The following is a 12406-nucleotide window of genomic DNA, read 5'->3' as shown; positions in this document are numbered from 1 at the left end:
ATACATTCCTCATTTGGTATTTGATTTATTTGACTAAACACACCGCATTCAAATCACACATGTGTATGGTTTATTACAAGAAAGAGACACCAATTTTAAAAACTGGAAAGACCTCCTTATACCTTGTGAACCATCTTGCACTAGTGGTGTGTCACTGTTTGTGTCCCCAACTTTTAGGGTCATACATAGTTCTCTATTATTCATTTGAGGGCTGAAAAACAAATACAGATGGACATGTTTTTCCTAAAAGAGAGACATCAATCCTTTGGACGAACAAGTTGATTTGGCCTGGAGCCCCTGCCGCCTCTGTCAACTCTATGAGTTATGCTCCCTTGCCCATTATTTATAATGGCTCTTCCACTTCCATTAGAGCAGAGTGTGAACTGAGACGGTCCAGGGTAATCCTTCAGAATTATTAAGGATGATAATATTAATAATAATAATTATTATACATTTTAGTATTAGTAGTAGTAGTAAGGGTAGAGGTTATTTGGAGGAGTTGAAGTCTTAGTCAAGTAAAACTGCATAACAACAGTGCACTAGAAAGAACTTTATGCATTAGTACACACTTAAGTGTGTACTTCAGTGTTGAGTAAAGTCCCTTTGCGATGAAGAATCTCTTTTTAAGGGAGACAGTGACATGCAGCAGAATGAATTTAAAAAATCATAGTAAAAGAAGGATTACACAAAGGAAGCTAAATTAAAAGAAACTGAAGTATCCATTAGGAACTTCCAAAATTAAGGATCCAGTAGCCTATTGTAAAGTGATGAAGTTCCTCAATAGATTTATGAATTGTAATGGTAACAGTTTACAATAACATACAGTTATGAGTCATGTATAAGGTCATAGCTTACAATATTGGGGGGGGGGGGGTTATTTAGTCTGTAAAACTATAGTTCAAAGTAAGATAGCGATTATGATTAAAGATTAAAGGCAACATTGTGGTCGCTGTAGAAGAGAACCAGCTTACTATGACGATATAAAGGGCCCATGCTAAAGTAATTAAAACACAACGCTCCATATTTTCATGGTATTATATCAAATCAATTGACTCGCTGATCAGACCCGCTGCAGTGGTTCAGGTTACTACAGGTCCTGCTGTTGATATGCAAGTACTATGGCCGCTATCGTTTAGCAACATAATGCTCAGGTTATGCTGTTTAGAGACCTAATTAAATTTGGAAATCCCTCATCTTCCATTTATTCAGCCATATCCTATGAGGTTATAGATACCTCAATAGTTAAAACTAACATGTGGATGTGTGAATAAGGACAAGTATAGGACTAATCTTCTTTCCACAAACCTAAAAAATTAAACCCACAGACGGGGTGAGTGAAGCCCACTCTACAGTGAAATGCAGGCTGGTTATTACTATAATTAAGATCAATGAAGCAGGCTATATGTTTATGGTTAAGTGTAGCCTACCATTATTGAAAGTTGGGCAATTTAAAGAGAGATTACGTATAATGCAGGACAAAAGCTAAGTGTTTCAGTGATAGAACATAATGACAGCGCATCTTGTCCACAATCCGTTTTGACCACAATCGTTTTTGAGTCACATGGTCGGCTCCTGTCATGGCTAGTTCCCATGAGACAACAAGATGGCGCTCCTCGGTGCCGTGCCGTCTCTTATTGAAAATGAATGTATTGCGAGTGCCCAACACTCCCAGGGCCACTTATTATCACGTTTCTCGCCCAGCCCTAATTAAATACTTTATTGAAGCATTTGACCGTTTTTAAATGCGAGCTGCTCTCCTGACTGATTTTATAAGATTTAAAGTCCTCTAGTGTGTGAGCTTGCCATTAATTACAAAACCTTAATTTTTCTTAAGGTGTGTTGCAGGATGAGGATGGGGTACAACAAGACAAAACAACACAGAGTGGCGCAGACTAGGCTATAACAAGGCAGATTATTAACATAGAAGAGCATAGCCAACTGAATATCAGCACAGTGATTTATATATATATGTGTTACTACCATCTAGTGGTACTGACAAGTTAATTCAATCTGTGGCTGTTATTTCAATACAGATAAACAAACAGATGGTATATATTTTGAATCACTTATGGAATTCCACCAACCATACAGTACAGGCCCTCCCCTAAAGCTTTTGCCCAGTCCTGATAGGCATTTTAAATAATAAAGAATGATGCAACTGGCAAAGGGGATGGCATTATAGATGTTTATAAAGTGAAGTGTTTCAGAAATAATTTATTTTGCAAGAGAAAAATATGATTGGAAGGCTGTCATGAGAGCCCATAAAGAATCACATTTGCTTTTGTGTGTATGTTTATTTTTGCTCTCTTTCTCCTCTCACATGTCTTCAACAGGTCCCTTATTGTGTAGATTACAGAGACGATTTAATCTGAATGGCATGCACAAGTTTGGGGATGTTGTTTTGGGGGGGATCTTTGAGATCAACTTTTTCAGTGCTTTTTCTGAACATTTTACTTCAGAGCCAAAAGATCCCATCTGCTATGGGTATGTCTTGTGATTATCAATGCTGTTATATAAAGACATGTAACAATTTTGTTTATATACAGATATTGAAGAATTGTACTTTTTAGCTTTGATCTTGTAGGTTTCAGACAATCAGAGACGAGTCATTGCATGTCATGAGTAAGATCCAAAATAATGTTGTTCCTCCCTGCCCACCTACTCCACCACACTAGAACAGCGTGAAACAGGAGCAACAGAGCATTTTTTTCACCAAAACCGACTCATTCATTGCTACTAGTGACCACCGCAAAATTAATGAAAAAGCGATGCAATGCCACCTTTAAATAAAAAAAGTATTTTCAACAACTGTTGTGTGCTTCTTTGCATTGGAAGTCTCACCTGTCGAAGAAGCTTAATCTCATTAACAAATTGCCATGATTACAAATAGGTGTTATCAACATATTGCAAGTAAATAAGTTAAAGGTCTTTATGGTATGGCAAAGCTTAGCTTTTGCAGGCAGTCAAAATGCTATACATAGTGAGTAGGGTATTATACACTACCAAATTAATGACGGAGGCGGACCCTGGTACAAGAGCTAGGTCTTCTACCAGACCTCCAATCACAATGCCACAAAGATGTCGACTAAATAAATAAAACGTTGTATGATTCTAAATGTTATACTGACTTTTCTTTTTTTTATATATAGAAAATTATAAATACATTTTATTTTTTTCCCATTAAATGTTTCTTGGTGTTTTTCTCTGGCCTGAATAAAATAATGAAACATTTTGGAAAGAATATACAGAAAATTAATCCAAAACTAGAGGCCAATATTGCAAAGACCTCCACAGCTACAGTGAATTTACCAGGAGAACTGATGTAAGCTGGAATAAAAGTTATCCAAACAGCACAGAATATAAGCATACTAAACGTGATAAGCTTAGCTTCATTAAAATTGTCAGGTAGTTTTCGTGCTAAAACAGCTAACACAAAACAAAATACAGCAAGAAGCCCAATGTACCCAAGCACAGCCCAGAAACCTAATGCTGAGCCTAATGCACATTCTACAATGATTTTCTCATTGTAGGTGGTCAGATTTCTAATGGAGAAAGGAGGCTTCAGAACCAACCAAATAATGCATATCAGAACTTGAACAAATGTAAAAGATACTACAGTCATTCTCTGTTGTTTAGAGCCAAACCATTTGGCTACATTGCTACCTGGGATTGTAGCTTTAAATGCCATCAACACCACTATAGTCTTGCCCAGAACACAAGAGATACAGAGGACAAAGGTGATCCCAAAAGCTGTGTGGCGAAGCATACAGGACCAGTCTGAGGGACGTCCGATGAAGGTCAGAGAACACAGGAAACAAAGAGTCAAGGAGAAGAGCAGCAAGAAGCTCAGCTCAGAGTTGTTAGCTCTAACTACAGGGGTCAATCTGTGCTTGAATAACACTATGGCTGTAATTATGGTCAAACAGGCTCCCGCTATAGAGAATGCTGCCAAAATAATCCCCAAGACCTCATGAAAGGAAAGGAACTCAACAAGCTTTGGACGACAGATGGTCTTCTCTGCATTGGGCCAGAACTCCTTGGGACATGGGGAACAGTCAGATGAATCTGGAGAAAGACATATAATTTGGACAATATTATTACGAGAATATTTTGTTATTCATCATGTCATTCAGAATGAGGATTTCTAAGATTGATTGTACCGGTAGTATTGCTTATTTCTCCTTCAGCACATGGTACACAGTCATAGCAGCAAACCGGCTTTCCCTTCAGGAGAACCTTACGTGTTCCTGGTGGACAGCTGTCACTGCATACGGATACAGGCACCTGATTCACACACAGACAAACAGCTTTACATACAGTTTGGAAGCAGTTGTATTGAAGGAATCAAAGAATATGTTGTCCTCCCTGCCTGTATGCCACCATCTGCCCAACTGATTTCCCTTTTGATATTGAATTTCTGGCCAGGAGAAAGGGACTCATCATAATGTCCCACGGTTACAAACTCCAGACCACCGTTCTCATTTATCTTCCAGTTAATCAGCTCATAAAAGGCCACAGGGTCACCATTGGCATCAAATGATACGTGGTAACCATTACGAGAGAAATTCACCCTTTTTAACTGATCAAGAACCTGTATAGAAGAAAAAAGAGTGAAAACACAACAAATTGTATGATTAAGATATATACTGTAATAGAAAGGCATTTTGAACTACAGTCTGCAAAGGTTTGCTTCAATATAACAAATAGTTGTTATTAACCTGCACTGGCTCAATTTTCATGAATTTGTCACAATGTATTTTGGAGTTTATCTTCTTACACACCAAGTAGTGTATAGCGTGTGCTATTGCGTAAACAGCTTTGTACACCATGTTTGTGATTCTGAGCTGAGAGGTGTCAGTGAATGAGTCTTGGAGCTTCTGTATATCTTCAGTTCCATCACACACTCTGTCCGCTGAGCCAGTGCCTTAATAAAGAGAAACAGGAGTAAATGTTGTGATAATAAAAACACCAAAAATAAGTATAACTAAATAAAATGAGTAATTCAATAGCCATTTAAGGCAATAATGTTATTTCTTCTAAAACATGATTTTGTTATCATAATTTGTTGAAGAAATGTATTTTTAATAAAAATAAAGGATCATAATAGTTAATAATAATGAAGAATTATTATCATAATAATTAATAGTAGTATTATAGCTGCATTACAGTATTTCCAAGATTTCTCACGTTTTTCTAGCAGACACTTGAATGCACCCTCCCAGAACTCCGAAAGTATGTGTGAAGCAGCCACCTTAGCAGGAGAAAGATCTAGAAGGTATTCTCTAAAGCCTGGTATTTTAGATTGCGGAATAGCAAATCCAATCGCTCCTTCACACAAGCGAAATCTCTGAACCTCTGAATGGGTTACCCAGGCCTCACTGCCAATCCATTGGCGAGGAGGAGAGGGATGTGTCGTCAGCTCCTCCAGCAGAACCCACAAGTCTCCTGGAGCTGTAAATGCCACGACAACCATGGCTGTGGACCTGTAGAGATGTTCAAGCATAAATAAGGCCTATATATAAAAATATATTTATTATTATTTTATTATCATAATAAAACGAAAAAATAATCATATTGGGTTAAAATAATATTTTAATTATAGTAGGGTTGATACTAAGGTTTTATAAACATTATATGCCTTTAAGCTATCTTGGTTTGCATATTGACATTGTCAGAATAATTAATGTATCAACCTGCGAATCACTTCAGCCACCTGTTGAATCTTGCTCTGTGGATCATATCTAGTGATTGATTCAGAGTATTCCACACATATACCCTCTTTCTGCGCTGCTCGTAAAAAGGACGCCATCCCATTGTTACCATAGTCTGATCTAGACCGGACAGCGCCAATCCAAGTCCAACCAAAATGTTTCACAAGTTTGGCAAGAGCCTCTGCCTGGAACTGGTCACTGGGGATGGTTCTAAAAAAGGTTGGGTATTGCGTTTTGTCAGACAAACATGCACAGGTAGCGAAGTGACTAACCTAAGGAAAGAATTAAACATTAAAATTGATTTTTACAAAACAGAGGCTTAAAAGTTCTGCATAATAAAATAAATACTTGTGGAATGTCAAAGGGCCCGATGATTCGTGATATGCTGATGGATTGCGTTGATCCAGAATCACCAATAACAGCCAACACCTTTCCTGATTGGGAACAGACTTTAGTGTTTTTATACAACGACAGAGGGTCATTTGTAAACTGGAACGCTGCCTGCACAGCCATGGGTGGTGAGAAGCAAGAATCATAGATTTTATAACCAAGTGCGACCCCTGGCAGAAGGTCTGAGCTGTTGTTGATCTCGTCAATGGCAAAGGCCATTGCACGCGAGAAGCGCAGTTCCCGGGTGTGCATGCTGTCAACAAATATGACATTTTAAAGATTCACCAAAAAATAAACCTTCATTAGGGTCTCAATTATATAAAATACAATTAAAATATACAGCAACCACCTATATTTTATTCTTTGACTAACTCACCTTCCTGTGCATTTGAGAGGCTCTGGACGGCTGCTGTAGTTTTTTTTCACTGTTTTCAAGTAGTAATGCAAGGGGAATACACCCCCAATAATGTAATCCCCATTCTGTGTAAATGCAGGTTGCTGAGGGGTACCCTGGAGCAAACAATCAACAGAATCAGTGACATTCTCTGTATTAGTTGAAGCCTCTGTTCTTAATATTAGACCACCCACAGATTTATACAAAAAAAGCGCAAAACATAACGAAAATAAACCCAAAGTCGAGCTTGGTGTAAGAAAAACTGCAACCAAGATACCCATCCTTAAAGTGAGCATGTAAGTGCTTACGGGGTGTTACAACTAGGCTATATGAAATATCTGATAGATGCTGCCCTCTTCCTGCATTACGTCAGATGCTGCACACTGGAGAAATCCCAAACGCAGCCAATAGATTTGAATCACACATTTTAATCATTCAGTTGTTTGTTATTCATGTATGTGTTTCAACAGGTACACATGGTGCATGTTCTATGACAAATGTTTTGTAAATTTTAATAGTATGAATACAAATATTAAAGACATAGTATCCCCTTGGCCCTTTCACAAATCTTAAGACACTGATCTCATTTTTTCCAGTTAACACTTTTCATCTGATCAATAACTCTATAACCAAAATGAAAGAATTAGTCAGAGTCCTTTCATGTTAATATTTTGTGTTAACCTGGTTACGAAACGTAATCCTACACACAGCAGCTTTAATAAGTATGTTTGTGTTGGGGTAATGGGCTACAAAGACACACAATAGAGTACTTTGATTACGTTTTGTTGATGTCAAAAAAGCTTTAAAAAGACGAAGTGCAGGCGTACATTTAGTAAAGTTGAACATTGAAAATATCCAATGTTTGGCAGTCAATCGCTTCTCATAAACACTTTTGCAAATAATCTGTTTACATGCCTGGACAATTTTGAATTATATGTTTTGGAGTGGAACATATTTATACAAAATAAGTAACTATTATTTTTTGAGTTAATTCTAGGAACACTTAGAAATAAACTTGCAGCCATTGTATATAGAACAGCCAAAATGTACACACATTTTAAAATTTGTGAATACCCATGACAAATGAACACAGTGATTGGATTATAGCCTAAATAGTGCATAGCATGAAAATAACATCTATATTCAGTGCTATTATTATTGTTACGTTGTTTCATTTGCTTTTTGATTGGATCCCAGACACATAAAATGTACTGAAGCATTAAATGACATATACCGTACATCTGTTCGAGAGTCTATATAACCTGTTGTAATATGAAGGAGCCACCTCATCCTTATCACGTAGCCATTGTGATAAGGATGAAGACTTCTGTAATTGTTATGTTTGGGCCAACCCTTTCTCTGGGATTTGTTGTGCTCAGTCTTTCTATTGCTTTGCAAGAGTCTGCAGATGGCCCTCTACAAAGACCTGCCCCTACAGGGACTGAGAACGGTGGTAAGGTTAGGATTGGGGATTTATCTGATGCAGGGAATGCTACTAATTCTGTTAAATGTATGCTTCGAGGCAGCCCTCGGCCCACTGGACTTACACTGGAAGGGGACTACCTTATTGGAGGTGTTTTTTCCATACATTATTCCATGAAAACAGTGAAGCATAACTACACCAGCCTACCAGAGCTTCTAAAATGTACAGGGAGGTGAGTTAGAGGGGAAAAATAGTGCGCAGGTAAAAATTAATTTGGATTTACTGTAAAAACACACTGTAAAGATTGATGTTATCGAAATCTGCAGCTTCATCAACCTTGATATAAACTATCTGTAAAATGTGATAAATGCATTTACCAATCTCTTGCAGCATAAACATGCGTGAATTGCAGTTTTGGCGTGCTATGGTCTTCGCCATCGAAGAAATTAACAACAGCTCGGAGCTTCTGCAGGGCATTACACTTGGTTACCAAATCCATGACTCCTGTGCCTCAGTACCCGTAGCTGTCCAGGTGGCATTTCAGCTCGCAAACGGCTTGCAGCAGTTGTATGACTCAAACAAAGGGTGTTCACGATCTGATAGGGTAACGGCTGTAGTTGGTGAGTCTGGATCCACGCCAAGTATCAGCATGTCACGTATATTCGGGCCCTTCGATATACCACAAGTAATGTTGCTAACAATACAGATTTTTTTTATATACCCAGTGCCTTGTGTGGCGTTTTTTTCTTTAAATACATTGTGGTTTTTTTCTCTTTCAGGTTAGTCACTTTGCGACATGCGCGTGTTTGTCTGACAAGACGCAATACCCAACCTTTTTTAGAACCATTCCAAGTGACCAGTTCCAGGCAGAGGCTCTTGCCAAACTCGTTAAACAATTTGGTTGGACTTGGATTGGCGCTGTCCGGTCTAGATCAGACTATGGCAACAATGGTATGGCGTCCTTTCTACGAGCAGCACACAAAGAGGGTATATGTGTGGAATACTCTGAATCTTTCTATCGCACTGATCCACAGAGCAAGATTCAACAAGTTGCTGACGTTATCCGCAGGTTCATGAATTTAATTAATCACATTTTGACAAAAAAGTACATTAATATACAGAAATATTTTCTTCATATTATTTTTTCTCCATGAACATCACATATTCAAGCAGCACATTATGTATATGGTTCTCTATTTGTAAGTATGACTTTAAAGTAATTTTAATGCCATATTTTCTAAGGTCTACAGCCTTGATTATTGTGGCATTCACAGCATTAGGAGATATGAGAATTCTGTTGGAAGAGTTGGCCAGAAAGCCCTTTCCCTCCCGCCAATGGATAGGCAGTGAAGCCTGGGTAACTAATCATGAAATGCTGAGGTTTGGTTTTTGTGCTGGGGCCATTGGATTTGGTATTCCACAATCTGTTATACCTGGCTTTAGAGAGTACCTTCTGGATATTTCCCCTGCCAACGTAGCTACATCTCAGCTGCTTACTGAATTCTGGGAGGGGGCATTCAACTGCCAGCTACAAAAAAGTGAGAGGATATAATAATATATAATATACCTTTCATGTTATTTACTATTTTGACTTGACTTACTTGACTTAACACAGATGTAGAACAAACAGAAACATAAAAATGTAGACATTTTAAGGAAGAAAATCTACATTAAGAAATTATAATACAAAAAACTTTGTATATACATAAATAAAGTATAATCATTATATATACTATATGTTTATTATCACTACATTACATATTACATTTTCTGTTAAACATAAAACCCCAAACTTTCTGTTTGTCTCTGTTTATAGAGGCTGGCTCAGCACAAAGAGTGTGTGATGGAACTGAAGATCTACAGAAGCTCCAAAGCCCGTACACTGATACTTCCCAGCTCAGAATCACAAACATGGTGTATAAAGCTGTTTACGCAATAGCACACGCTATACACAATTTTGTGTGTAAGAAGATAAACTCCACAATACAATGTGACCAATTCATCAAAATGGAGCCAGTGCAGGTCACTATTTATACTTAATTAAAAAAAAAAATGACATGTTGAAAATGTAAGTATGAGTGCTATATATGTCATTATCATGACCATTGTGTTTTTACTCTGATTACATATATACAGGTCCTTCAACAGTTGAAAATGGTGAATTTCTCTCGTCATGGTTACCACGTCTCATTTGATGCCAATGGTGACCCTGTGGCCTTATATGAGCTGATTAACTGGAAGAGAAATGAGAATGGTGGTCTGGAGTTTGTAACCGTGGGACACTACGATGACTCGCTGTCTATTGGCCAGAAATTCAATATGATAAAGAACATCAGCTGGTCAGATGGTGGTGCACAGGCAGGAATAATGACTTATACTTTAATTAATTTAATTAGATTTCTTGTCTTCTTGCTGTATGTAAAGCTGTATGTTTATGTGTGAATCAGGTGCCTGTGTCCGTATGCAGTGACAGCTGTCCACCGGGAACACGCAAGGTTCTCCAGAAGGGGAAACCGGTTTGCTGCTATGGCTGTGTACCATGTGCTGAAGGAGAGATTAGCAATACTACAGGTATAACACATTTTATTCATGATAATGCTGAAAAGTGCCAAAAGCCTCTTCTGTTTTAATATTTTTTGTTATTTCCAGATTCGTCAGACTGTTTCCCTTGTCCCAATGAGTTCTGGCCCAATGAAGAGAAAAACGTATGTCTTCCTAAGCCTGTTGAGTTTCTCTCCATGCATGAGGTCCTGGGAATTATTTTGGCAGCATTCTCAGTTGGAGGAGCCTGTTTGACCATTGTTACAGCCATAGTGTTCTTCCAGCACAGAGCATCTGCTATTGTTAGGGCCAACAACTCTGAGCTGAGCTTCCTGCTGCTCTTCTCCTTGACTTTATGTTTCCTGTGTTCTCTGACTTTCATTGGTCCACCTTCAGACTGGTCCTGTATGCTTCGCCACACAGCTTTTGGTATCACCTTTGTCCTCTGTATCTCTTGTGTTCTGGGGAAAACTCTGGTTGTGTTAATGGCCTTCAGAGCTACACTGCCAGGTGATAATGTTATGAAATGGTTTGGGCCTGTACAGCAGAGAATGACTGTAGTATGTTTTACATTTGTTCAAGTTCTGATATGTATTTTGTGGTTGATTTTAAATCCCCCTTTCTCTATTAGAAACCTGACCACCTACAAGGAGAAAATCATTCTAGAATGTGCATTAGGCTCAGCATTAGGTTTCTGGGCTGTGCTTGGGTACATCGGGCTCCTTGCTGTATTTTGTTTTGTGTTAGCTGTTCTAGCCCGAAAACTACCTGACAATTTTAATGAAGCTAAGCTAATCACATTTAGTATGCTAATATTCTGTGCTGTTTGGATCACTTTTATTCCAGCTTATATCAGTTCCCCTGGGAAGTTCACAGTAGCTGTGGAGATCTTCGCTATTTTGGCCTCTAGTTTTGGATTGATTTCATGTATTTTCCTTCCAAAGTGCTTTATAATTTTATTCAGACCAGATCAAAACACCAAAAAACATTTAATGGGTAAACTAGGGTAAATGGGTAAATTATTATTTTAATGGGTAAAATAATAATTCAAAGGGTTTAAAACTTTTGCTATAACTTTAACTGTCAATTGATGTCTTTACTGTTGTAATACATTCCTCATTTGGTATTTGATTTATTTGACTAAACACACTGCATTCAAATCACACATGTGTATGGTTTATTACAAGAAACAGACACCAATTTTAAAAACTGGAAAGACCTCCTTATACCTTGTGAACCATCTTGCACTAGTGGTGTGTCACTGTTTGTGTCATTTGAACAACTTTTAGGGTCATACATAGTGCTCTATTATTCATTTGAGGGCTGAAAAATAAAATACAGATGAACATGTTTTTCCTAAAAGAGAGACATCAATCCTTTGGACGAACAGGTTGATTTGGCCTGGAGCCCCTGCCGCCTCTGTCAACTCTATGAGTTATGCTCCCTTGCCCATTATTTATAATGGCTCTTCCACTTCCATTAGAGCAGAGTGTGAACTGAGACGGTCCAGGGTAATCCTTCAGAATTATTAAGGATGATAATATTAATAATAATAATTATTATACATTTTAGTATTAGTAGTAGTAGTAAGGGTAGAAGTTATTTGGAGGAGTTGAAGTCTTAGTCAAGTAAAACTGCATAACAACAGTGCACTAGAAAGAACTTTATGCATTAGTACACACTTAAGTGTGTACTTCAGTGTTGAGTAAAGTCCCTTTGCGATGAAGAATCTCTTTTTAAGGGAGACAGTGACATGCAGCAGAATGAATTTAAAAAATCATAGTAAAAGAAGGATTACACAAAGGAAGCTAAATTAAAAGAAACTGAAGTATCCATTAGGAACTTCCAAAATTAAGGATCCAGTAGCCTATTGTAAAGTGATGAAGTTCCTCAATAGATTTATGAATTGTAATGGTAACAGTTTACAATAACATACAGTTATGAGTC

At 37.8% G+C, this 12406-nt stretch overlaps 3 protein-coding genes across 5 annotated transcripts in view; 1 reads left to right on the top strand and 2 right to left on the bottom strand.

Moving 5' to 3' along the window:
• The window catches only part of LOC311342149 (extracellular calcium-sensing receptor-like), a gene marked incomplete at both ends in the record, with an annotated part of 96242 nt that overhangs the window by 60515 nt on the left and 23321 nt on the right, over positions 1–12406 (bottom strand). The window lies entirely within an intron of this gene.
• On the bottom strand, positions 3167–6572 carry LOC311342148 (extracellular calcium-sensing receptor-like; the record flags this gene model as incomplete). 3 transcript variants are annotated; one of them, XM_084466986.1, is made up of 8 exons in its annotated part: positions 3167–4065; positions 4161–4284; positions 4370–4591; positions 4719–4924; positions 5188–5483; positions 5694–5983; positions 6060–6354; positions 6478–6572. In XM_084466986.1, the coding sequence occupies 7 exons, from the start codon at positions 6351–6353 to the stop codon at positions 3167–3169; spliced, it is 2331 nt and encodes a 776-aa protein (XP_084323112.1). The 3 variants fall into 3 exon arrangements, with proteins under 3 accessions (XP_084323112.1, XP_084323110.1, XP_084323111.1); XM_084466984.1 differs by lacking the exon at positions 6478–6572 and having other exon boundaries at positions 4719–4903; positions 5167–5483; positions 6060–6320; XM_084466985.1 differs by lacking the exon at positions 6478–6572 and having other exon boundaries at positions 4719–4912; positions 6060–6320.
• On the top strand, positions 8056–11469 carry LOC311342334 (extracellular calcium-sensing receptor-like; the record flags this gene model as incomplete). The annotated part of the gene is made up of 8 exons (XM_084467185.1): positions 8056–8150; positions 8309–8603; positions 8698–8987; positions 9161–9456; positions 9735–9940; positions 10055–10276; positions 10366–10489; positions 10568–11469. The coding sequence occupies exons 1-8, from the start codon at positions 8092–8094 to the stop codon at positions 11467–11469; spliced, it is 2394 nt and encodes a 797-aa protein (XP_084323311.1). The 5' UTR covers positions 8056–8091.

The sequence above is a fragment of the Micromesistius poutassou genome, assembly GCF_964030765.1.
Source record: "Micromesistius poutassou genome assembly, chromosome: 4".
Classification (NCBI taxonomy): domain Eukaryota; kingdom Metazoa; phylum Chordata; class Actinopteri; order Gadiformes; family Gadidae; genus Micromesistius; species Micromesistius poutassou.
Note: the sequence above shows the minus strand (reverse complement) of the source record. Positions and strands in the feature narration are given on the sequence as shown.